Raw genomic sequence first — 23,483 nt, forward strand, 5'->3', positions numbered from 1 at the left:
ACTCCCGGAGTTAATCACGGCAGCCGATAACGACGCGGACCAGCCGGATCACGAGGATTCGGAATGCGTAGCCAAGTATTTGGGTATCTGAGTATCTGGGTATCTAAGTATCTGGGTATCCAAGTATATGGGTATTCGGTTTTTGATGTATCTGGGTATCTGAGTATCTGGGTATCCAAGTATCTGGGTATCAGAGTAGCTGTCCAAGTATCTGGGTATCCGAGTATCTGGGTATATAGGTATCTATCTAAGTATCTGGGTATCTGGGTATCCTAGTATCTGGGTATATGGGTATCTGGTTATCTGATGATCTGGGTATCTAAGTATCTGAGTATCTAGGTATCCAAGTATCCAAGTATCTGGGTATCCAAGTATCTGCGTATCTGAGTATCTAGGTATCCAAGTATTGGAGTATCTCGGTATCTGGATATCTGAGTATCTGGGTTTTAGAGTATCTGGGTATCTAGGTATCCAAGTATCTGGGTATCCGAGTATCTGGGTATCTAGGTATCCAAGTATCTGGATATCTGAGCATCTAGGTATCCAAGTACCTAGGTATCTGAGTATATAGGTATCCAAGTATCTGGGTATCTAGGTATCCAAGTATCTGGATATCTGAGTATCTGGGTATCTAGGTATCTGGGTATCCAAGTATCTGGGTATCCGAGTAGCTGTCCAAGTATCTGGGTATCCGGGTCTTGGAGTATCTGGGTATCCGAGTATCTGGGTATCTAGGTATCTAAGTATCTGGGTATCCAAGTATCTGGGTATCTGAGTATCTAGGTATCCAAGTATCCAAGTACCTGGGTATCTGAGTATCTAGGTATCCAAGTATCTGGGTATCAGAGTAGCTGTCCAAGTATCTGGGTATCCGGGCCTTGGAGTATCTGGGTATCCGAGTATCTGGGTATCCAAGTATGTGGGTATCTGGGTATCTAGGTATCTAAGTATCTGGGTATTCGACTTTTGAGTATCTGGGCATCGGAGTATCTAGGTATCCAAGTATCTGGATATCTGAGCATCTAGGTATCCAAGTATCCAAGTACCTGGGAATCTGATCTAGGTATCCAAGTATCTGGGTATCCGGGTATCTGGTTATCTGAGTATCTGAGCATCCCCACTGGATTATGCAATTATCGGCTGTGCGCTTTTCCGGATCCGCAGGCGGGGGCAAGTGCGTGGATGCATGACTCAAAAGGCGCCGAAACTCGCTTTTCATATTAACTAATTAAGGCAGCTGCCAAGCCAGATGCTGCCACATTTTCCCGGCCATGTGTGTGTGTTGCCAATTAAACGCTCCGGCTTTGTCGTCGCTTTGTGTATCTGCAGTATGTGCAACATCCTCGCCGTCAGCCTTCGTTTTTTGGTCTTGGCCCCGTGCGATTTGCATTTCCATTTGCCTGCAGCGGGCGCAAGTTGCAGCTGGAGAGCCCCACACACTGCTCCCAATTTTAATGAATTGCCAAAATCGCACAAATGCTAAACGAAAATTCAATTTGCAGATATAACAACAAGCTGCAGAAAGGCCTAAGTCGAGTCGAGTCGAGTGGAGAGCATTGTGAATACCCTTGGGTAAACTGCTTTTATTTAGTTGGATGATGGCATTTATCCAAAATCCTTTGGGTTTTTTCTCTATAGTACACATGTAAAGGTATATGAAGGTGTGCTCCACAGATCTCTTAGGGAAAATACAACGTAATAATATGATAATACTACACACCCAAAGCACCCAATTACGGGGTATAAAAACCAACGCGACTGCCTTTTGCGTTGGTAACAATAAATAAATTGCACATTTGCGGACGTCGACGCCTTTGCAACTCTGCCGGCAAATTGCCGTTGATTGAATTTATGTGTGTCAGGGGCGGCGAAGGGGTGGCAAAGGGGGTCGCAGAGCAGGGGGCGTGGCAGACAAACATGCAGGCACAAAGATACACAAAAGACTCTTACATGCTTCATTATTTCTGTGGCTAAATTAAAGGATAATAGATTTATATGCTTGCCTGCGCCCAAACGCAAATCCATAAGATACACACACCCGAGCAAGAGTATCTTGCAGATGCACAGCCAAATGCAGAGTTGCCAGGGTTGCCAGGGTTGCCAGCGTTGAGTACAAAGCAGCCATACAAAAACTGAGCAAGAAACTATGTTATGTAACGAGACAAGTGATACCATATATCACATCTCATGACTTTTGACTGCCAGCATGTAACTTACTTTACAACCAACTTTTGGTTGCTTTAACCAATTTAATCTGCACATTCTGAAAAGTGGCTAAAATGGCAGCCCTGCTGCACTTCTCGCAGCTTTAAGAAGTTCAAGAATAATGCAAAATAATAACGAGCCAGGCCAAAGGCCACGAGCATCTCAATCGTGCGTGTTGCTGTATTTGCTGGGCTCGGCCAAGGAATTTTGAATGAGAAATATTTGCAATATCAAAATGTTTATGTTGATTTTCCAGCCCAGCTCCCAGTGGCCCTTCCCTTTGACTTTTCCCTATTCACTCTGGATATTTCCCTTCACGGCAAAACGGAAAACAAGCTGGCACTAGATGCTTTAAGAACTAGAGAGAAGATCAGTTTTGGGTATGTCTCTAAATGATGAACAATGTCAAAATCACGCGATCATCTTACAAAAGAACTGATATCAACTTTTGTAAAGAACTTTTAGATTTAACATATTTTATATCTTAATGAAATGCGGCAAAGTGTGTTTGATATTTTGTATGTATGATCAACATATGTGTTTTATATCTTAATGAAATGCGGCAAAGTGTGCTTGATATTTGTATGATCAACATATGTATTTTATATCTTAATGAAATGCGGCAAAGTGTGCATGATATTTGTATGATCCACTTGGCAATCATTTGGACTACTGCCGGAATAAATTGCAGTGGCTAAAGGATAATTTAGCATATTAGCATATGTTACGTAGCATACTTTTCCGCCTTGACCGCACTTGTTGGAGAGCAGTGGAAAAACCGCACTACAATTTACCACAAGCCGGCCACATGGTGTCGACACCTCTCCTCGTCCCATTCCACTTCCAAACCCACTTCCAAACCCACTTCCAAAACCCACTTCCAAATCCACTTCCAAACCCAATCCCTTGGCCGAAATTCACTTGAACTCTCACTTAATTTTTGCTAATTTCTGCTGTTGTTGCCTTCGCCTGCCTTTCGGTCGTTAGGCAAATGATTAAGTAATTGCTCTGGCTCAAAAAGGAGGCGTCTCTGGTACCGGTTTGTTATTGGGGACAGGGACAGGGACAGGGACAGGGTCGCCAGCTCATGACCATCAGTGGCTCATTAGCCATGGGGCAACAAAAAGCTAAAGCTAAAAAAAAAGAGAACTAAAAAGAAAAGCAGCCTGCTCCAAATGAGCAAAGGAATTACACGGAATGAAGAGTGGCAAATTGAGTGAAGGAGCGAGTTTAAAGCGAAAAGAATCACGCGGAAAGAGGCGGTCGTCGGTCGACGGTCGGCGGTTTTATTGCATAAATTAACTTGGCCAAACACAATTTTGCAATTATTCTGCAATTAATAATTAATGTGGCCGCTGTCCGAGAACCGCATGGCGAATATATAAGCATAAAGTTGATGTCGGGGCTCAAGGTCCTTTAAACGGCTTTAAGCCTCCCCATCCCCATCCCCATTCCCATTCCCATTCCCATTCCCCTCCCTTTGCGTGGAAAGCTTCGCACTTGATGCTTTGCGGTCGAGTTGTCATCGGTGTCCTCGATGTCCTCGATGTCCTCGATGCTCTCGTTTCACGGTGCTCAGCTCAGAGCTCACAGCTCTCGGATCTCGGCTCCCGGATCTCCTGGTTGCCGTCTGTCACTTCATTACTGTCACATGATAACTGCAAATTGTTGAGCCCTGCGCTTGGCTTTAAGTGGCTTTCACCTTGACGCCCACTCACCACCCCACTCCCCACTCACCACCCCCGCCCCCATGGGCGGCTTTGGCCATGGCAATGGGTCCATAAAAAAAGGCGATACGCTCCGGCCACAAGGGAACTCATTACGGCCAAGTCCGGCCAACAAGTCACATCTCCGCCGGAGTGGGAAGCGGAAAGCGGAAAGTGGGAAGTGGGAAGTGGGAAGGCGAGTGTTTGTGTCCATTTGGCGTACGTTTTATGAGGACACATGCCCTCGCCAAACACCCCGTGCAATCGTATTCGCATGTGTGCGGAGTCGCCAACTGGGGGGTGCCACAGGCTGGATACCCTGTAAAAATGATATATTGAATGCTTTTGAATGCTTCGTTCCAGAAATACAGAAGGTAAACAAGCAATATCAAAGCAATCTTTTACTACTCTTTAACTGTTTATCAATGTAATTTGATAATAAAATATGAATATAAATTATTCAAGTTTGACAGTTAATCAATGTAATTTGATAATAAAATATGAATATAAATTATTCAAGTTTGACTGTTAATCAATGTAATTTGATAATGAAATATGAATATAAATGAATATAAATAAATAAATGAATATAAATTATTAAAGTTTTGAGTAACAGTTTCACTTTCGCAAGCTAATAATATATATATTCATATATTAATAATATTCAGAAGTAACTATGTATCTTGGTCAAAGTCTGAGCGTAATGACACCTGTGTCCATCATCACTTGCGCAGTTGAGTAGCATTCCCTTGTGTCTTTTTCCCCAGCAGATTAGAACGCTAAGCCACCCCGGGTCAATCGTTTTCGAGGGTATGGCGGAGCAGCATCCGCATCCGCATTCGCATCCGCATCCGCATCTCCCAGACGCATTCTGGGCATTATTGGAAATCGTGCGCTTCGTTAGCGGCAAATATGTTGCAAAGTAGCCCCAGACAAGCTCCCCCCCTTCGTCCCCTTGTCCCCCCTTCGATTTTCCGATATTGACCAAGGAAAAGCGAGCGCTGAAAGCCTATTTCCCAGTGACTCGCCACCACTTTTCCTGTGCCTGACAGTTTTCTTGGGCGTTCGGCGTTCGGCATCTAAGATGTGCCCTCCTTCGACGACCTTCTGCCTTCATTTCCCCCGCTTTTCCTGACTTGAAATCGGAATTTCCGCCTCCCAGACGACTTTTTGTGCTCATGTGCGTCTTTGGGCTTGGGCTTTGTTGCCTCGAAGCTTATCATTTATTGCTGCTGATTGCTTTGGCTGTCCATACAACCACCCAACCACCCAACCACCCAACCACCCAAACCACCCTACTTTTTGGTCACCCACCAAAGGACACCCTCCTTGGAGTTTGCATATGCATATGCGTAGCAAACGAAATGAAACGAATGCAGGAAAAAAGTGCCAATAAAGAAATTTAATTTAATTTCCAACTTTGAGATACATATATACATATATGTATGGAATACCCAACTCTGAGCCCCCTTTTGTGAATGGAAATCGAAACGAAACGAAACGAAACGAAACGCATTTGTCAGCATTTCGCATTTCGCATTTAAACTTTTGCGTCTTTAAGTGCAATTTTCAAACATTTTGCGGCAGATTAAATGGGTGAATGAATGAAGGGCGGGATTGGGGTATTAGGCATTTACATATGTTTATAAATTTGCAGGAGGAGGAGAAGTTCCCCTCTTTGGGGTCGGATTACAACTGCTTTTGTTGTGATATGAGATGTGTGGAGCCTGGAGAATGGAACATCTGTTGCAGAGCTAGAGCTGCAAAGGTTATAGAAAGCGAAGATATGTCTAATTTACCAATATACATAATATTTAATCGGATCGGAAACTCATTTTCCCCATATAAGTCGACTCTGGGCGGCATGTCAGTCGAACTCGTCCGAATCCAAGGGGGTCACCTAGTCACTTTTCAGTTCCAGTTCCAGTTTCAAAGTCGACGGAGCCCGGAAAAAAAAACACTTTCGAGTTGCATCAAGATTTCGAGTATTTTTGCTGTTTTTGCAGTTGCCATTTGATTGGTGAGTGAAAAGCTTCCGGTTGCCCAGCAAACACAGCGCTTAACCCTGCCAAGCCCATTTTCGCCCACTTTCACCCCACTTTCCCCCCCACTTTCCCCATCTTTTTCACTGCGGACGCAGAAAATTGCCAGCGATTTTTATCATTTTAAATGGACGAACAACAAGGACGACGGAGAGTGGGCCGAAAAAAAAAAGGAAAAAAAATTTTTAAAAATGTGGAAAAAATGTGTGGCGCAGTCAAGTGGCGGGCATTTAATGCCCATTTTGTAGCCGTTGTTGTTGCGATCTCAAAGGCGGATTTGCATTATAATTTATTGCAGTGCCTGCATACGCTTTGTCCTTGTTTTCCCATCCCATCCCATCCCATCCCATCCGCATATCGCCGCTTTCCCATTTTCCTTCGCGCACTTTTTGCTTTGGCTAATTTCGATGCCAGGGCGTTGATAAGCGAGGCATTTCTTTAAATGAGTTTTCCCAGCCAAGTTTTCCCCCTCCCCAGGGAAAAGTTCCAAGCAAAAGGCGTTGAAAATCCCGTGCTTAATCCCTGACGCCCCGCTAACATTTATAAATTATTAACTCCCCCTCCTCACCTAACTTCACCTCACCACAGCATTGGTTTGCTTCTTTTTGTGTGTTTTGGATGCTGGATTAGTGGCAGTTTATTCATATGTGGTTCAAAGCAGCCAGAAGAACAAAGAGCCGGCACGAAACGTCGGCTTAAACTGTCTCTGGTTTTTATTAGTCCAAAAGCCGCGTTGCAAGGCCACCCAACCACCCCCAAAATCAGACCACCCACTTTACCACCCACTTCAGCCACCCGAAAGGTAAATGCGACACGTAGCTTATTAGCAGCGAGAGCGAAACTTTCATCGGTTGGTGTAAGCCCGGTTCTGGGAAAAACGTTTCAAGCCCATAAAGTACAGTTTTCAATAGCCGGAAAAGTCGGAAAAGTCGGGAAAGCCGGGGAAATCAATGCAGCTGCGTACGGCGATTAACTGAAATGAAACTAAACGAAGGATTAAATACCCTTTGAGTGAAATATATACATGCACGTGGCTTTTGCCATCAAAATGTTGGCCAAAAAGCTCAATGGCATATACTATGTATACTATATACACAAATCATTCATCTGGTATTTCGGATAGATTACATGTGTGTAATTTATAAATATTGATGCATTGCATATGGAGTGCAGATTATAGAAAAAACTCAGATTTATTGTGCACTTTTAAGCTAAAAAGAGCTCGTTAAAATGAACATAAATATGGACCTAATAACTGAGCTTTGGACCTCGACTAATTGACATTTGATATTCGACTCTGAACTTTGGACGCGGCATGACGGAATAAAGTGCATAATTAAGCACGGGAATTGTTAGAATTGTAATATTAGTGCTGATATTGGGCATTTCTCATCCAATTTAAAGTACAATTTAATAGGCAGCCGTTTGCAGTGGCCCTTCGAAATATGCACCGAAATCTGTAACCAATATTGTTCGCAATGGAAATTGTTTAATTATTTAGTAACTCGATGCTTAAAAGCTTAACAAGCAAAAGCCCATGCTAATGATGGGCGGTAAGTGGGCGTGATATCCTAGCGACGAGCAGGACGAGCAGCTCCCTCATAATTTGGCCCAAAATGTTGTTGCCGCCATTAAACCAGAGTCACAGACCTCGATCTGCTGACCACAGAACCTTTTAGCCCACTTCCACTTCCACTGCCACTGCCACTGCCACTTCCACTCTCTCCTCTGCCCACAAAAGTGTCAATAACGTGGCCGAGAAGGACAAATCGAGGGAGGAGTCGAAGGAGCAAGGAGCAAGGAGCTGGAAGCCAGGAGCTAGCAGGCAGGATCTCTCGCCCGGGGCCAGCTGGTGTCCTTGGCCTGGGCAAACAATAAAATATTCAAAGTTTATAATGTAAATTAACCCAAAGTTGCCTGATGTCCTGTCGCGTCCTCTTCTCTCCTCTCCTCTCCTCTCCTCTCTTCTCCGCCGCCTGGTTCCATGAATACACAATACACATGTCCCCCGGAAATTGGTGCGACTCCCACTTCCACTCCCCCTCCCACTTCCACTCCCACTTCCACTCCCACTTCCAATCCCACCCTTTTGGCCACCATAATTCCTGATATTCTGGGGGCCTTCCAAGGATTCGCCCATGAACTGCTCCGCTCCGAACTGTTTGGCTAATCAAATTTTATTGGGCCACTGAGTGCTGGGCGGAGGGGGAGGGAGGCAGCCGAGGTGGGCGTGGCAGCTAGTTAACATGGCACCGAGAAGATGCTCAATAGCAAACTATATTTTAATGGGATTACTATTGTTGTATGATTATATTACAAGGACTTTACACCCAACTTCTTTTGGCTGATCGAACGCAATTGCACAATACTTTTCTTGCAATATATGTATAACTTAATAATTCTATTTAATTAATGTGGTATATATATTGTGCCACACTTTTGGCACTCACAAACTCGAGAAACTTCTGTTGAACTGCCCAACTAATTCATATCTCTAATTACTGTGTCGCATATTAAGTGACGAATGCCCCCATTTGATATGTGGGGCAGACAGCCTGCTCATGAGTCAGTTCCCGCTTGTAAATTGACCTTTGATCGCAGCCAGCTCCTTCATTCCCGCATCCCACTCTCCTGGCCATCCTCAGACTCTAGTGATGGGTTCCCCTGCTTAACTAGCCGCTTATTCATCAGAGCTCCAAGAGCCGAAAGCCGAAAGCCGGGGAATGATGAATGCCCCCAGCAAATCGGATGAGATGCGAGCAACTGGAAGAGCCATCTCAGTGGTGGTGGAGATGGAAGTGGAGATGGAAGTGGAGACTCCAGTGGTCACATGCCACACAGCCCGCTCAAGTGTTGTTGGGACATAAACATCTCCAGGCCCACATGAAATGTCATCTTTCATTAGATTAACGATTGTTCCAGTGGCTGCTGGTTGGATGGTTGGATGGTTGGATGTTAGGATGGTAGAATGTTAGGATGTTAGGATGGGGGGCAGGGCGGCGTCCAGTGGCAAAGCTCTCTGCCCGAAATCAAATCTTCAACAATCTGTTCTGCCAAATGCCTCCGCACACGCAAAAACGGGCGGGAGGGAAGGAAGGAAGGGGGAAGGGGAATCCCCGGCATATGGCTCCCCGCAAAAAAGTGTCAAATGCGTGGGGACAAGAGGGGTGGGGGGGTGGTCAGAATGAGCCTATGGCGCCAGGAACAAAACCAGGACTCGGGGCATCCAGGACGACTGTCAACTTGAGCCTGACAAAGTATTTGCGGCTTGCCAGTCATTTTTCGTGTTTGTGGACAGGGGCAGAGATTGTGCGTGTGCACTGGAAAAAATTCCACTTGACTTTATATAGAGAGAGTTTCAATACACTTTTGCACGCATTTGCATTGAATATTATTATAAAGGGGGCACCTATTTTCTTGCACTGTAACTATTTGTTGACTGACCAGCGAATGAAATTGGCAGTGGGTTTGAGTTGAAGAGTCAGCAGGAATAAAAGCAAATGAGGCTTGAACCAAATGCAAATTAATATGTGGTGCTGCAGGGCGGGATTCCCAACCATAATTCTGCCAAACTGACCTCGTCTCTTCTCCACCCACCAGGCGACACCCACAGCAGCAGCAATGTCCCAGGAAAAGGAAACGACGACTCCGGTTACCGGAATGGATGAAGTGTCCCAAAAATCAGAGCAGAGTGCCATTGTGCCAAACTATGAAATATGCGCAAAAGAAGACACCGTGTCTGCTACGAATGTAAAGGACACTACTGTCCACTTCCAGGATGGAGTGCCTCGTGCTACTGTGGATGCAGGATTCCAGGCAATATACACTTCCGCTGCCGCAGGTGCAACTTCCCAAAAGATAAACACTGCATACACTTTGAATGAAATAGCTCAACATATTCCTGATGCTTCTTTCGTTGACTTACCACAAACATCCAAGAATGAGAGCGCTGTTCCCCAGAAGAATGCATTCACTGCCAGACCAGTATATTCCACTAAAGCCAACATGGATGAGCAGCCCAGCACTTCATCAACGGTGGTGATGGTGGAGCAGCCAAACACAATCATCGAGCTGGTGGATCTCTATGTGCCGCCTGGTTCGCTGGCGCCCAGCAAGGGTAGCTTCATGAACAACCGCATTAGCCGTCCGTTCTTCCCCATCCCCACGATCAAGTCCCCGGAAACGGCGGTGGACTCCACACCCAAGCCGGCGACCAAGGGCCGTAGGCGTGGCCGGAAGCCAGGTCCACCCAAACCGCGTCCCGCCAAGCGTCGTCGCGCGGAGACGCCACCGCCACTGCCGCCGCCACCGAACTTCCTGGCGAACTGCATCAATCCGCTGGAGCATGAGATATATCCCAAGGTCATTGTCCAGCCGGCCCACCAGCCCTGGGTGCTGCCCAAGCACACTCCGCCTGATGCAGCTCCTCCAAAGCAGCCGCTGCCGCCATCTTCCAACGTGGCAATGATTCCCGTCAGCGGTGCAGTGACCACTTCCACCACACAATCCAGGCCCGTGGTGGTAAGCGCCCATCTTCGCGAGAAACTGCGCCTCTTTGGCCCGGACGTGACCATCTCGCTGATCCACGACCAGGTGTCGCCGCACTTCAAGGCGGTGCGGCAGGAGCCCGATGGCAATCAGCGGCAATTAGTGTTCACCGCCGCCCAGCTGCTCTCCTTCAGTGGGGCCCACCATGGCAATTGGCCCCAGATGTTGCCCATCCAGATGATGATGATGAAGCCCTCGCCCGCCATGCTGTCCCACTACTTTCCCGGACCCATGGGTCAATTACTGGTCAAACAACTGTATCCCAATCAGCAGCCGCTCTACCAGCCGCCACCATTGCCCTTCAAGCCGCCCACCGTCAGGCCGCCAAAGGGCGTCAAAGTGATTCCAAGGCCCAATTCCACCTATGTGCATCCGGGCAGGTCGCAGGTATCCAAGTCCTTTGCAGCTCCTGCTCCGCCACCAGCTGTGCCTGCTCCGGCTTATGCTGCTCCTCCAGCTGTGCGTGTTCCAGTTCCTCCTCCAGCTGTGCGTGTTCCTCCTCCAGCTGTGCGTGTTCCTCCTCCAGTTGTGCGTGTTCCAGCTCCTCCTCTAGCTGTTGCTCCTCCTCTAGCTGTTGCTCCTCCTCCAGCTGTTGCTCCTCCTCCAGCTGTTGCTCCAGCTCCAGCTCCTCCTCCAGCTCCAACTTTCGCTCCTCCAGTTGCCCCTACTCCTTCGGCACCCCCCGTGTCGCCCAGCAGCCCACCGAAGTCGCCAGTGAAGCGGATGCCAGCCATCATTGTGCCCTCGATCCTCCGGCACGCGTCCCAGGTGAAGCTGCGCCAGGCTTTGGAGGCCAAGAGGGCCAAGGCCATGAAGGAGGCGGAGGAGGCAAAAAGGGCCAAGTTAGAGGAGCAGGACAAGCCAAAGGATATGTAGGATTTGGACTAGTCAAACCAAGAAAATTAAATGCAAAACATACACTTACATATCTAGCACATGCTAGAAAATAATGAAATTAACCAAATGAATTCCAAGTAACTCTGAACAATGAAACACATGATATGAATGCGGACAACTCAGCGCCATAAAATGCTATGTGAAACACACATGAAACTGCAAAAACACAATAACACAAGTAAAAGCAGAAGCAAATTATACAAATGTGATTCAAATAGGGCGTTGCAATGCAAACATTTTGACGAATCTTGTCGCGTAAACCGGAAATTCCGTATGGAGTGATCATTTGGCTGGCATTCCCATGGACTCATCAAACAGAAATTGTCATGCTAATTGGCTTTGAAAGGGCCAACAAATAAAACGCTTTGCTTTCGCGGTCTGTTGTAATCTTTTCGTCACTAATTGCCCACCGATGTCAATAGCTCGTTATTGGACTGCGATAATTGCACTGCATCGAGAAGCCAATCAAATGACGCACACATGTTCGTTTAACTTATTTATTGCCTATGCAGAGGAAGCTCCTTAAATTAGTCACATAAAGTACATAAAAAAAAACAGTATAAATTAAAGGTTCCTGTGGTTCCACAGAGGTGGCTTCCAAGCGGGTGCATCGACTGGAGCAACTGCACCAACTATTTCCCACTTGCGGGAACACAAGTCGGAGTAGCTGGCTGGTCAGTGGATGTTACTGTTGCGTTCCGAGAGAAGGCACCTCCTGCTCACTGCTGCTTCACTTGGAAGGCCTTCGCCTTGGGCATGGCCACCGGCAGGGAGCGGTCCACGTAGGCGAAGTTGTCCACCACGCTGGCGGACAGGACGCCGCCCATCACGAGCAGGGCTCCGGCGATGCCAACTTTCGACCACATGCTGCCTGCTCTCGGCAAATCGGAACACTAACTACTGGGTACTGGGTACTGGGTACTGGTTACTACTCCAGATGCGGATTGGAATGCGGAGGAGCGAATGCGAGGCGAACGCGAGGAGAGCTTTCTGCACTATGCGCGGGACGCACGCCCTGCATGGTGCCTTATATACTCCACTCCCAGAACCAGAACCAGAACCCGCGGGAAGCTTTGGCTTTGCCCACGGATGGCCGATGTGCCGCCGGTCACGTCGACCAGTCGCCTCAGGGCTCCACGGCAAGCGGAAAAGCTCACAGCGAAACACACCGCACGTCGATGCACTTCCTTCGCCACTCGCCGCGATTATCGACTCATTAGATAAGCGCGATTCGCACTTCGATGGCGAAAAGCTCTAGCATATGTGCGAATGCGTGCACTGCGAGAAAATCCGGGGCAAATTAGGGGCAACTACTCCCTGGGGCGTATATATAGTATAGATATAGATTACCAAGTTGTTAGATTTTTGAACTCTAAATATATTGCTGCATACTTTTAGACACCTTTTATGATTTTTTTTTTATTATTATTATTTTACTATTTTTATGATTAACAAATATGGTTTATAGAGTCTTCTAGCCATATCCCTAATATTCCCATTTTCCAGCCTTAAGTTTTTAAGATTATATTAAATACTATTTTATTGTCAAGCAAATGACGCACTTTATATGAAAATAAATTATTAGTTTCTATTTCCAATACGATATTTGATTGATGTATCTATACTTATATACTTGTACTTATTTAAAGTCCCAAAAGCAGCAGTGTTTTTTCGCAGTGCACTAGCAATAAACCCATGTCTGCGCCAATCTGATATTTTAATATTTTGCAATGTTTTGTTTGTTTACTCGCGAACTGTGTGTGTTTATTAGCAGTGTTTATCAAGAACGCCTAATCTTGGAACGGGGTGCGTCACTATCTAAGCAATTTGCTTACTTATCTAAACACGAACATATGTATATATGTACATTTGTGGGCAAACATTTGATCGCCGATTTCCCTTTCATGTTTGCTTTTGCAATTACACTAATTTATCTCTATCTTTTGCAATACCTCACAGTGTAACGTGCAGCAGCATCAATGGGAAATGCTAATCTCTAAAAGTTGACAGAAAAATGAAGAAATAAAATAAGTGTCGCTTAAGCATTTGCGATTAACTGCGAAAATTCTACACCGGCGATTCACAATCGACACTTTTTTACGAGTGGAGTTTCCTCAATAAAATGGAAATGCATCAGCACAAAAAATCAGCACAAACGCCAACAGGTGAGATCATTTTCAGGTGCGAAATGTATTATTTTATCTTATTGAGACGTATGAGAATTGCAAAACGACTTTGTCATTAGGCAAAATGTTCATTAAAGGTTTGCAGGCGTCATTAATATCCAGAATGTCAGAATGTTCTAGTCAAAACAGCACGACTAATTTCATGAGTTATCGTGAATACATATTTAGAAATATTAGAATATACAATGACTAATAAACAAGGAATTATATATGTATAGTTAGGATGCACTAGCTCCAACGTCATAACAAGCAATTTAATGATTGGCTAAATGAAACATAATAATATACCACATAAATTTTCGTTGTTTTTGCATCAAAGTTTTTTTGATATTAATATGATAATATATGATAAGAGATAATTAAACAAATTGGTTGTCACACAGCTGAGATTCCTTGATGTGCGTAACTCAGCTGCGTTTTGGCTAAAATAATCTGGCTAAAAGCGTGCACAGTCAGTACATCGATTTTGGCTCAACCGATAGATAGATAGATAATTGAGTTGATAACGTGATAACCCGAGCACAGCGATTCGCCATAATTCCCTTGATTGAACGTGCTCATTTTTCGCGCGAGTTTTCCCGCCCTCCAATTTGGCCATCTTCAAACTAAATGTCTGCTATATTTTTCCTACGCCAAGAGGGGGTGTGGGGGGAGTCTGGCACGCTTTTAATCGCTGCAACAACAACTAATAAACTATGTTTAAATATAGCCCCGCAGATAACAACAACAAATTGCCGCAGATAACCCCCCACTTTTCCGCACCACCCCCTTCATTGCCAGTTGCGCGCAAAATTAATCGAAGCCCATAAAGCAGCGCAAACAAAGACAACCCCACAGATCGGGGATATATAAGTGCTCGCTTATACATATATATTTATATATATATACAAATATATATACTATATATATGTGCTTATGTATATAAATAAGTACATATCTGTGGGTGGCTATGGCGAACGGCTGACATCGTCGCATGCAGATAAACAGACATTAATAATCGAAATATTTGGTCCTACGAGCGCACGACTCGTGGGCGGGCTGCGCGGACGGGGGCGTGGCACCGCCAGCCAAACAGATTGCCAACATTAGTAATTCCAGCAGCTCTTTGAACCAACTACCTATGCACTGAACAAAATTGGCTGCAATTCATGCATTATCTCGTTGAGATATGTATCTTTGTTGGGCTACATTTCGCTCAGTGTGGCCAAACTGTAATAGTGGAGAGATGCAGGATTCGCATCAAAGTGGTGCACATGTGTATTGTGCCAGGATCTGGTGTATGGCACCCACCGTTGTCGTCCTGGCAACACCAACAATGCATTCAAAAGGGGTCTGAGTTGTTAAGAATGACGTTGGAAAATTAAATATTAAATATTCGCAGCAAAATGAAGTAAACATCAGCTCAGCACTCGGCTTAACGCTTGCCCTTAAAAGCAAAGTTTCTGTAGCTCACTAAATTCAAACACTATAAGTTCTTCTTTTGTTGGTAAATAACAAAAAGCCAAAATCAAATAAGATAATTAGGGAATTAACTCTCTCTTTGGGTTTTATAACACGAGGTGTGAGTGGATGAGCTTAAAGGATATGAGATTATAGGTATATCAAGGTGGTAGCCTTCCCATTTCTTATTTTCACAAGAGCTCCATCAAAAGCTCAACTGATTTTTAGGTCTGTGGATATTTTCGCTACATTATCTAGACCAAGTCTGCGTAAAATGGCTTAAACTGTTTTGGACTTGTAGTACATAACAGCTTATACAATCATTCCAAACTGAACTTATCGATTGAAGGAGTGCGCTTAAGAAGGAGTTATCAGTCGCTGTGTAAGGCCTTTAAGTTGCTTAACACTGTGTGCCCGATTCAGATGCCTTAACCCATGTCTGCCCACCGCGAGTGATTGGCGACAAGTCTGCTGGCAGCAGCGAGCTCAATCGACTTCCGGTTGTGCCAATTTTCGGTCTAAGCCAAGACATTCGCGCTGCTTCTGCGAGACCGAGACCTAAACCACCGAGCCTGTGAGCCACTGCACCGCTGCACCACCACTGCACCACCCACCCATCCGATGAGCCACCCACTCTGGCTGAGTATTTGCCTGGCGCGCTCAGCATTTCGCTTGCATTTCCTTCCGGCTTCCGGTTGGCCCTCATATGCCGACAGTCGGCGGAAGAGTCTAGGGAAAATGGAGGAAAACCCTGGGTGCTGGGTACTGGGAAAACCTCAAGTAAACAGGCAGCAGGCTAAACCAAAGCCTCACCCAACAACAACCTACTATAACCCCCCCTTCCCCCCGCAGTCACTCATCCAACACCATTTTCTTTTCCACAAATTGAATTCTCGCGCGCGTATTTTCATTTGGCACACTCGTCCGTGTGTTTGTGTGTGTGTGTGTGTGTGTGAGTGTGTTTGTTTGTTAATTTTCGCACAGGAAAATTGCATCAGCTGAGGGGTTTCCACAGCGCACTGGTTTTTTCTACTGTTTCGCCTCGTTCGTCGTTCGCTCGCTTTTTAAGTCAGCCGCAACAGGAGAAATGTGCGGCCACTTTCCGCGTGTGGGCGGGTGCAGGTGGTAAAACAGGGGGGGGGCGTGGCAGTGGGAAAATCCAGCAGATCGATAGATAATCAACTAATGATTGCGTGCTGAAAGTACCCAGCTCCAGCACCAGTCGCTTATAGTTAATAATACAGCATATACAGCATTTATTGGCAAAGCGCAAGCTTTTCCATTTCATCAAAGGGCAGTGGTGCAGTTAAAATTGCTTTTATTGAAACAAAGAGTTCCATTTAATGTGTTTATAAGTACGAGTTCTGTGCCAAAGATAAGCAGGAGATCAATGACTTTGGCATTGAGTGAGGTCGCTAAATGATAATTCCCGTGTGCGAATGTCATTATGCCGATAATCTCAGTTGTTATCTACAAAACGCGGTAGGCGGTGCAAAATCGGTGGAAAATCGGTGGAAAATAGGTAGAAAATCGGTGGAAAATCAGGCCACTTTCGCTGGGCGTTGAATTTTAATTGATGGGCAAATTTTGCGTGTCTAATGCACTGCGAGCTGCTGCACTTTGTCGTTCTGGCTGTGCACAATTAAACTTTCAATGTAATTTCACGCGCAAATGCCTCCAATTGCCAGGCGAATGCAGTTGCTCCCCTCCTGCTCCTCCTGGCAACCATCTCCATCGGGGGTCCTGACAACAGGAGCAGTATCCTGGTCGGTGGCCTCGCTCCTCAGATCTGCATTGGGTTACACATGCGGTCATTATGAGAGCCAGCAATCCACAATGGGTATTATGTGGTCAAATTGGCTGGCTTAATTAAGCGAACAAAAAAGTTATGCCAAATTCAGGAGGATATGGGTGATGGTAGAAAACTATACTCATATCCTGCAGATATATTCCCATATCCTGCAGATATATAAGATATGGATAGCATTGGAGTGAGTTTTATTATCAGCTGTTGCCACAAGGTAAACCACTGACATATATTTTTATTAGGTATTATATTTAAATACTTAAGACTATACCAATCGAATGAAGTGCTGGCCACACAGAGCGTGATTACATAATAATCGGAATTATAAGATAATCGCTAATTCGATTACGTTATACCAAAGTTATATATAGATTGATTATCCCCATTTGCAGTGCTATCATTGTGAATGCCACAGTGAAAGCTACGAAGCGGCATATTCATTATAATCGCGTTGACACTACAGGCGAATGCCTGCGACGGCGGCGGCAAAGAACACTTTTATGGCCACCCAACCACCCCGGCCACCCCCTCACATTCTTTTTGTCGCCGGTGCCGACGACGCGCGATTAGCGATTGCTTATCAATTAACACAGTTGGCCAGCTATCAAAGTGGATGCCTCAAAGGCCCCGTCGATAAGGCGAAGTAAGTCGACCGAACTTTGCCAAGCGGCTTAAGGCGTCCCCCTACCCCTCCCCCCACCCAGCCCATAGCCCATTGGAAATTGTGGGCGGGGTCGCGTCGCTGGGGGGATTGCAAGTCATGTGGGGTGTCGCCGTCGCAGCGCAGTAATCATGGCTTAATGGTTGCTTATAATGATGCGGAAACAGATAAAGATACAAATACGGATACAGATACAGATAGAAATACAGATTCAGATACAGATAGAAATACAGATTCAGATAGATTTCCAGGTAGAAATAGAAATACAGATACAAATAAAAATACATATAGATATACAGGTAGATTTAAAGATAGAAATATAGATGCAGATACAGATGCAGATGCAGATACAGATGCAGATACAGATACAGATACAGATACAGATACAGATACAGATACAGATACAGATACAGATACAGATACAGATACAGATACAGATACAGATACAGATACAGATACAGATACAGATACAGATACAGATACAGATACAGATACAGATACAGAAATACAGATACAGATACAGATACAGATACAGATAAAACAGATACAGATACAGATACAGATACAGATACAGATACAGATAAAAAAAAAAAAACAGATACAGATACAGATACAGATACAGATACAGATACAGATACAGATACAGATACAGATACAGATACAGATACAGATACAAAACAGATACAGATACAGATACAGATACAGATACAGATACAGATACAGATACAGATACAGATACAGATACAGATACAGATACAGATACAGATACAGATACAGATACAGATACAGATACAGATACAGATACAGATACAGATACAGATACAGATACAGATACAGATACAGATACAGATACAGATACAGATAAAAAAAAAAAAAAAAAAAAAAAATACAGATACAGATACAGATACAGATACAGATACAGATACAGATACAGATACAGATACAGATGCAGATGCAGATGCAGATACAGATACAGATACAGATGCAGATACAGATGCTTTGTGATTGGGCTGCGAACTGTGATAATTTTAATTGAAACAATGGGAACCAAACTGTGCCATACTCGATTACCTGAAATGGTTAATTCAGCTCCAAATTCGATTACCTGGAATGCTCAAGTCAGCTCCAAATTCGATTACCTGGAATGGTTAAGTCAGCTGCTAATGTGCCTACAATTGTGCAGTGGATGGTGCTTTCCAACTGAAAACATATTGCAAACTCATACGCACACTTTTGGCCAGGATCACAGAGATTGCCACGGAAATTTGTTATTATTTAGGCCGATTTTTAAGCACTACACTTGCTGGCCTCTCGCTGGCGTGAAATGAATACATTTCCGCCCGCATTGGCGGGAAAACAAAGGGCAGCCACCCAACGGCGATGGAAAAACCCAAACCACCCAAACCAACCACCACCCACCGCCCACTGAAAGGCGGGGTGTGTGTGTGTGTGTGTGTGTGCTATGAACTGAGCGCGTTGTAATGTGCGTTAATAAATTTGATTTTAGATTCTCTCTCGAGCCATCAACTTTAAAGTGCCGCCCCAAAAAACACCACCCACAGCTCCATCGCCACTCCAGGATCTCGTTTTTATCAGTTTAATGGGCGGGTCGTAATGCAATTTGGGCACAGCACCCCCCTTTCCCCTTTCCGCCATCCCTCGCAAAAGCCTCTGTCTCTGCTGCTGTGTAAAGCAATTTTGATAAATTTATGTGGAATACGCTTTCATGATAAGCTAATTAAATTCAATCGCAGTAACCAACTTGCCCAAAAACCGAAATGCCACTCCCCTTTTTTCCCCGCCTCCTTCTTTTCTGACTCCTGATTTCAGTTTGGTTAAAGCTCAGCGATTGTTTCCATATCGTTGGTTAAACTAAAGTGGCGAAATTAGCGACAAGCGGATGAGTTTTGGCCAGAGGAAAAGGAAAATAACTTTGGAAATGTTTGCTAAGTGCCTGTGCATGTAATTATTTATTAGTACTACTACACAACACAAGCTGACTTAATACTAATATTATTTATATTATTTGCAGCATCCGTGTTTTTTCAACTAATTAGCCAAAAGCACAATGGCATAGCTTCTTAAACTTTGTCAAACAAGATGGCAAATCAATTTCGCTTTCATATTTCTGCAACCTAAACAACTTAATATACAAATATTCCAGGTGAGTGCTATGAAGTGCATTTGTCCTTATGCTCTGCAAAGTGCAACGCTAATTGGGCCACCAGAAATGCATGTTTAAAATCAGTTTAAATCACTTCCTATTAGCGTTGGCCAACCAACTAAGCCAATTCGGAGTGGAGTCCATGTCACGATATGTAATGGAATGGAACATGATTTCGCAGATACTATCTGCCTGCCAGTGCACTGCAGTGGCCAGTGGGAAAACTGGGAAAATGGGAAAATGGAAAATGGAAAATCGGTTGACGATTCGGACAAACATTGTGGAAATTTTGTGGAAATACATGCGCCATTAACATAATTATAATTAGGCCCGACAAGCGAATTAAATTCAATTTTCATTATTTTTAATGAAGAATGAGCATGGCAAAAACAAAAACAAAAAAACGGCGGAAAAGCGCAAGTGCGGAAGAGCGGAAAAGCGGAAAAGCGCTGCTGTTAGTTGCAAAAAAACACGACCACATGAACATATTTATCGCATTTGGCCTGCTCCGTGTCTTGTTGCATATGTTTGGGCGTTCATGCGTGAGCCCGATTTGCATATGGAACGCGGAGTGGGGAGTGGGGAGTGTGGAGTGTGGAGCACAAGGACAACGGCTATAAATCGAGCCTAATGGCAATCGGCAACGGGAATTACATACATTTAAACCAACAAAAAACAATTGCTAGATATCTGAAATTATACAATTAAAACCAAACTAACGCATGTGAGTTTGAGATCATTTTTCTGTTCAGTTAGCGACGTGGATGCAAAGTGTCGCCGGTGGCAAATATGCCGATCATAGCAACAATATTTGCTGGCACTTCATCAGTACTGCAGCTACTGATGCAAATGTGTTGCAAGCGGGGCCAAAAATCTACTGCAGACGAGTTACCTCATGTGGCAACTTGGTGACTTTTGAGCGCTGCGAAAATATTTGGGCTCATTACAGAATGTGATATCTGTCGCGTTGGGCGGGAAAAAAATCATAAAGGTAAATATGCTTAATGCTAACGAGTACAATGCCAGCGAAGTGCAGACATCCCAAGAGCGGCTAGAAAGTTGGCAAATGGGTTTTGCTGCTGGTTTTGCTGCTGGTTTTGCTTGTGGCTTTGGTTTTGGCCAAGTGCTCGTCATCCGTTCCATGCGAGGCGCCATAAAAAACAAGCTATCCGCGATGCTGGGCGCTTAATTAAGCAGATGTGCATACGCAACAGTGGTGGCTGCTGACTGCTGGAGGTTTGATTCCAAATCGCCTTCTTTCACTTTGACCCACACGCTGATTTGCATAATTCGGCCATCTAAAGTGTCTTGCCAATTTGGTGCACGAATGTGAGTTTTTGTGCGAAAAGAGAGAATCGCAAATCGGCGAATTGTGAATTGTGAATCGCAAATCGCGATAACCGGTAGTCAAAATGATGGCAAAATCAAAACACCGGGGAACACCTGTTGCGGTATTTTCCGCCCAGGGCGAACAGATGTTTGAAGACTGTCTGCAGCAGGGTTGCCAAGTCATCTACTGTTCCATCTTAAATATAATTGAAGATATGTTGCATAGAAGGCTTTCGTTACTTTGGTCTACATATCATTCTTTACATTCCAAATACTTTCAAAATATATTCTACTATTATTCAAGAGAAATGTCATCATCTTTCGTCACTCTTTTACATATTTCCCACTTGTATATTTCTTACCTGTAATCTTGTGAAAGGTAACCTTCCTTGGCTTCAACACATTATTAATAGCCTCCGCTGATTAAGAGTCTTGGAAAAATCGGTGCATTAGTGATACAGTGATACAGCTCTTGGGTCAGCGAATGTCGCATTTGGAATGGGAATGGAAATGGAAATGGGAATCGGATGACCCACATTGGAGCCGTATAAATAGTGGCCGCAGGGCAGAGCATTGTCATCAGTTTCCGAGCTCAGCTCCCCCATCCCACTTCGTTCCATCGCCAAGTGCCAGTTAAACCCAAGTGGAACCGACAGCAATATGAAGGTAGGTGCTCCTTGTCGCTCGGATTAGGACGCAGCTCATTGATTTTTGATCCGTCTCCAGGTGTTCATCTGCCTGATTGCCTGCTTCAGCCTGGCCCACTCCGGATTCATCGGTGGAGGCGGTAGCGCTGGCTGGTCATCTGGAGGAGGAAGCGCTGGCTGGTCATCCGGAGGAGGTGGCGGTGGCTGGTCATCCGGAGGCGGTGGCTGGTCATCCGGAGGAGGTGGCGCCCCCACCATCGTCAAGGTCATCAGCGAGGAGGCTGGTCATGGTGGCGGCGGATGGGCCGGCGGTTACTCCGGTGGCTATGCCCATGCTCCCGAGGAGGTGAAGATCGTCAAGGTGATCAGCGAGGCTGGTCACTCTCACGGTCACGATCACGCCCACAGTCACAGTCACAGTCACGACCACGGGCACGGCTCCGAGGTTAAGATCATCAAGGTCTTCCAGGAGGAGGGTCACGGCCATGGCCATGGTCATGGCTACGACTACTCCAGCGGCGGTCATGGACATGCCCACCATGCCGAGGATGTGAAGATCATCAAGGTGATCAGCACCGGAATCGCCGATGGCGGCTGGTCCTCCGGCGGTGGCTGGTCCTCCGGTGGCTCCGGCTGGAACTAAGCAGTTCCTCGGAGATTCCCGGACACCTCAACGGATACCAGACAATCCAGGCAATCCAGTGCGCTGATGTCAACTCCTTTGTTCCTGTTGTCGGAGTTGAGCGGCGATATTGGCCTTTCTCGATGCTCGAAGTTAGTTTAAGTTAGCGCACGCGTTTTGTGTGTGCGCTTAGAAACCATTAAGTTTTTGTTGCTAATTGTTAAAGAAATACACAGAAAAAATGAAAAAAGAAGAGAAAATATTCTTTGTCTATCGATTGGGAAGTCGCAATAGTTGATTACTCATGTTCGGGGGTTTTTTTTTCGGAGAGCATCTTTGTTGGCCAGTTTCGCTTTCCACTTAACCCATTTGGCCACATTTGTGTGCTGTTTGCAATTGCCGAAATAATTTACAACCAGTTTGTCACATAATTTTTAAAGTAGCAAACTGAACAATGGAAATGGGATATTATATCACAAAACGGTATGAAATTACACTGCATTTCTCGCTGAATGCAAACAAGGCCCTCATCAGTGGTTTCAGATTAAGTGGCAAATTTTTGACAGCCACTTTGTTGATTTGGATATACGTTGTCATAATTGTCATGAATTCGAAAACTTTCCATAGGTGGTGGAAAAATAGTTTAGGTACCTTGGCGTACAGTGGGTTAAGCTCTCAGTGGGTTAAGCCCAAGGTCAAGTGGTGGCAAGGTGGTGGGAATGAATCCATTATCTTCTGGTAATTATGTCCATTCTGGCGATGCTGTGAGCTAAGTAATTCCCCCACCGAAATAACGAATATAATTGCGGATGCGTCTCGGATTTGTTTTGGATTTCCATCATTGGATTTGTTGTTTTTGATGGTGCCGTAACTAGTTTTCTACGGATTTGAGTCTTTCGGTTCTTCGCGTTGTATTTTGCTTTGTTTTTATTCACAAATTCGTGAGCTCCGATTTTTTGTGGGCATATTTTATGCCTTAATTAATGGCTACTCCGTTGGAGATGGTGACTAATGAAGGTTGGTATACACTTAATCCCATGCATATTTATAATTCGACTTGCATTCGTTTTACCAGCGCATTGATATCATCCAAATGTCAATTATAATTGAGTTGAATGGCTTTAGAGTGGTTACATAACTTTATTTCTCTAAGCCCCACGCACTCAGTTTTCTATTAAATGTGCAATAAATATGCGTAAATTTAGGCATTTATGGCGCATTAAACACAT

At 44.9% G+C, this 23,483-nt stretch overlaps 3 protein-coding genes across 3 annotated transcripts; 2 read left to right on the forward strand and 1 right to left on the reverse strand.

The window, feature by feature from the left end:
* Positions 1-5,799: 5,799 nt before the first annotated feature.
* LOC120456791 (vegetative cell wall protein gp1) lies at positions 5,800-11,785 on the forward strand. The gene is made up of 2 exons (XM_039643810.1): positions 5,800-5,931; positions 9,554-11,785. Exon 2 carries the CDS (start codon positions 9,575-9,577, stop codon positions 11,375-11,377), a length of 1,803 nt encoding a protein of 600 aa, XP_039499744.1. The 5' UTR covers positions 5,800-5,931; positions 9,554-9,574; the 3' UTR covers positions 11,378-11,785.
* A 96-nt stretch (positions 11,786-11,881) lies between these two features.
* On the reverse strand, positions 11,882-12,406 carry LOC120456792. The gene has a single exon (XM_039643811.2). It carries the CDS (start codon positions 12,262-12,264, stop codon positions 12,118-12,120), a length of 147 nt encoding a protein of 48 aa, XP_039499745.1. The 5' UTR covers positions 12,265-12,406; the 3' UTR covers positions 11,882-12,117.
* A 9,091-nt stretch (positions 12,407-21,497) lies between these two features.
* On the forward strand, positions 21,498-22,398 carry LOC120456574 (glycine-rich cell wall structural protein). Its single transcript, XM_039643461.1, has 2 exons — positions 21,498-21,651; positions 21,712-22,398. The coding sequence occupies exons 1-2, from the start codon at positions 21,646-21,648 to the stop codon at positions 22,273-22,275; spliced, it is 570 nt and encodes a 189-aa protein (XP_039499395.1). The 5' UTR covers positions 21,498-21,645; the 3' UTR covers positions 22,276-22,398.
* The last annotated feature ends 1,085 nt before the right edge of the window (positions 22,399-23,483 follow it).

Source organism: Drosophila santomea, chromosome X (assembly GCF_016746245.2).
Source record: "Drosophila santomea strain STO CAGO 1482 chromosome X, Prin_Dsan_1.1, whole genome shotgun sequence".
In the NCBI taxonomy this organism is placed as follows: domain Eukaryota; kingdom Metazoa; phylum Arthropoda; class Insecta; order Diptera; family Drosophilidae; genus Drosophila; species Drosophila santomea.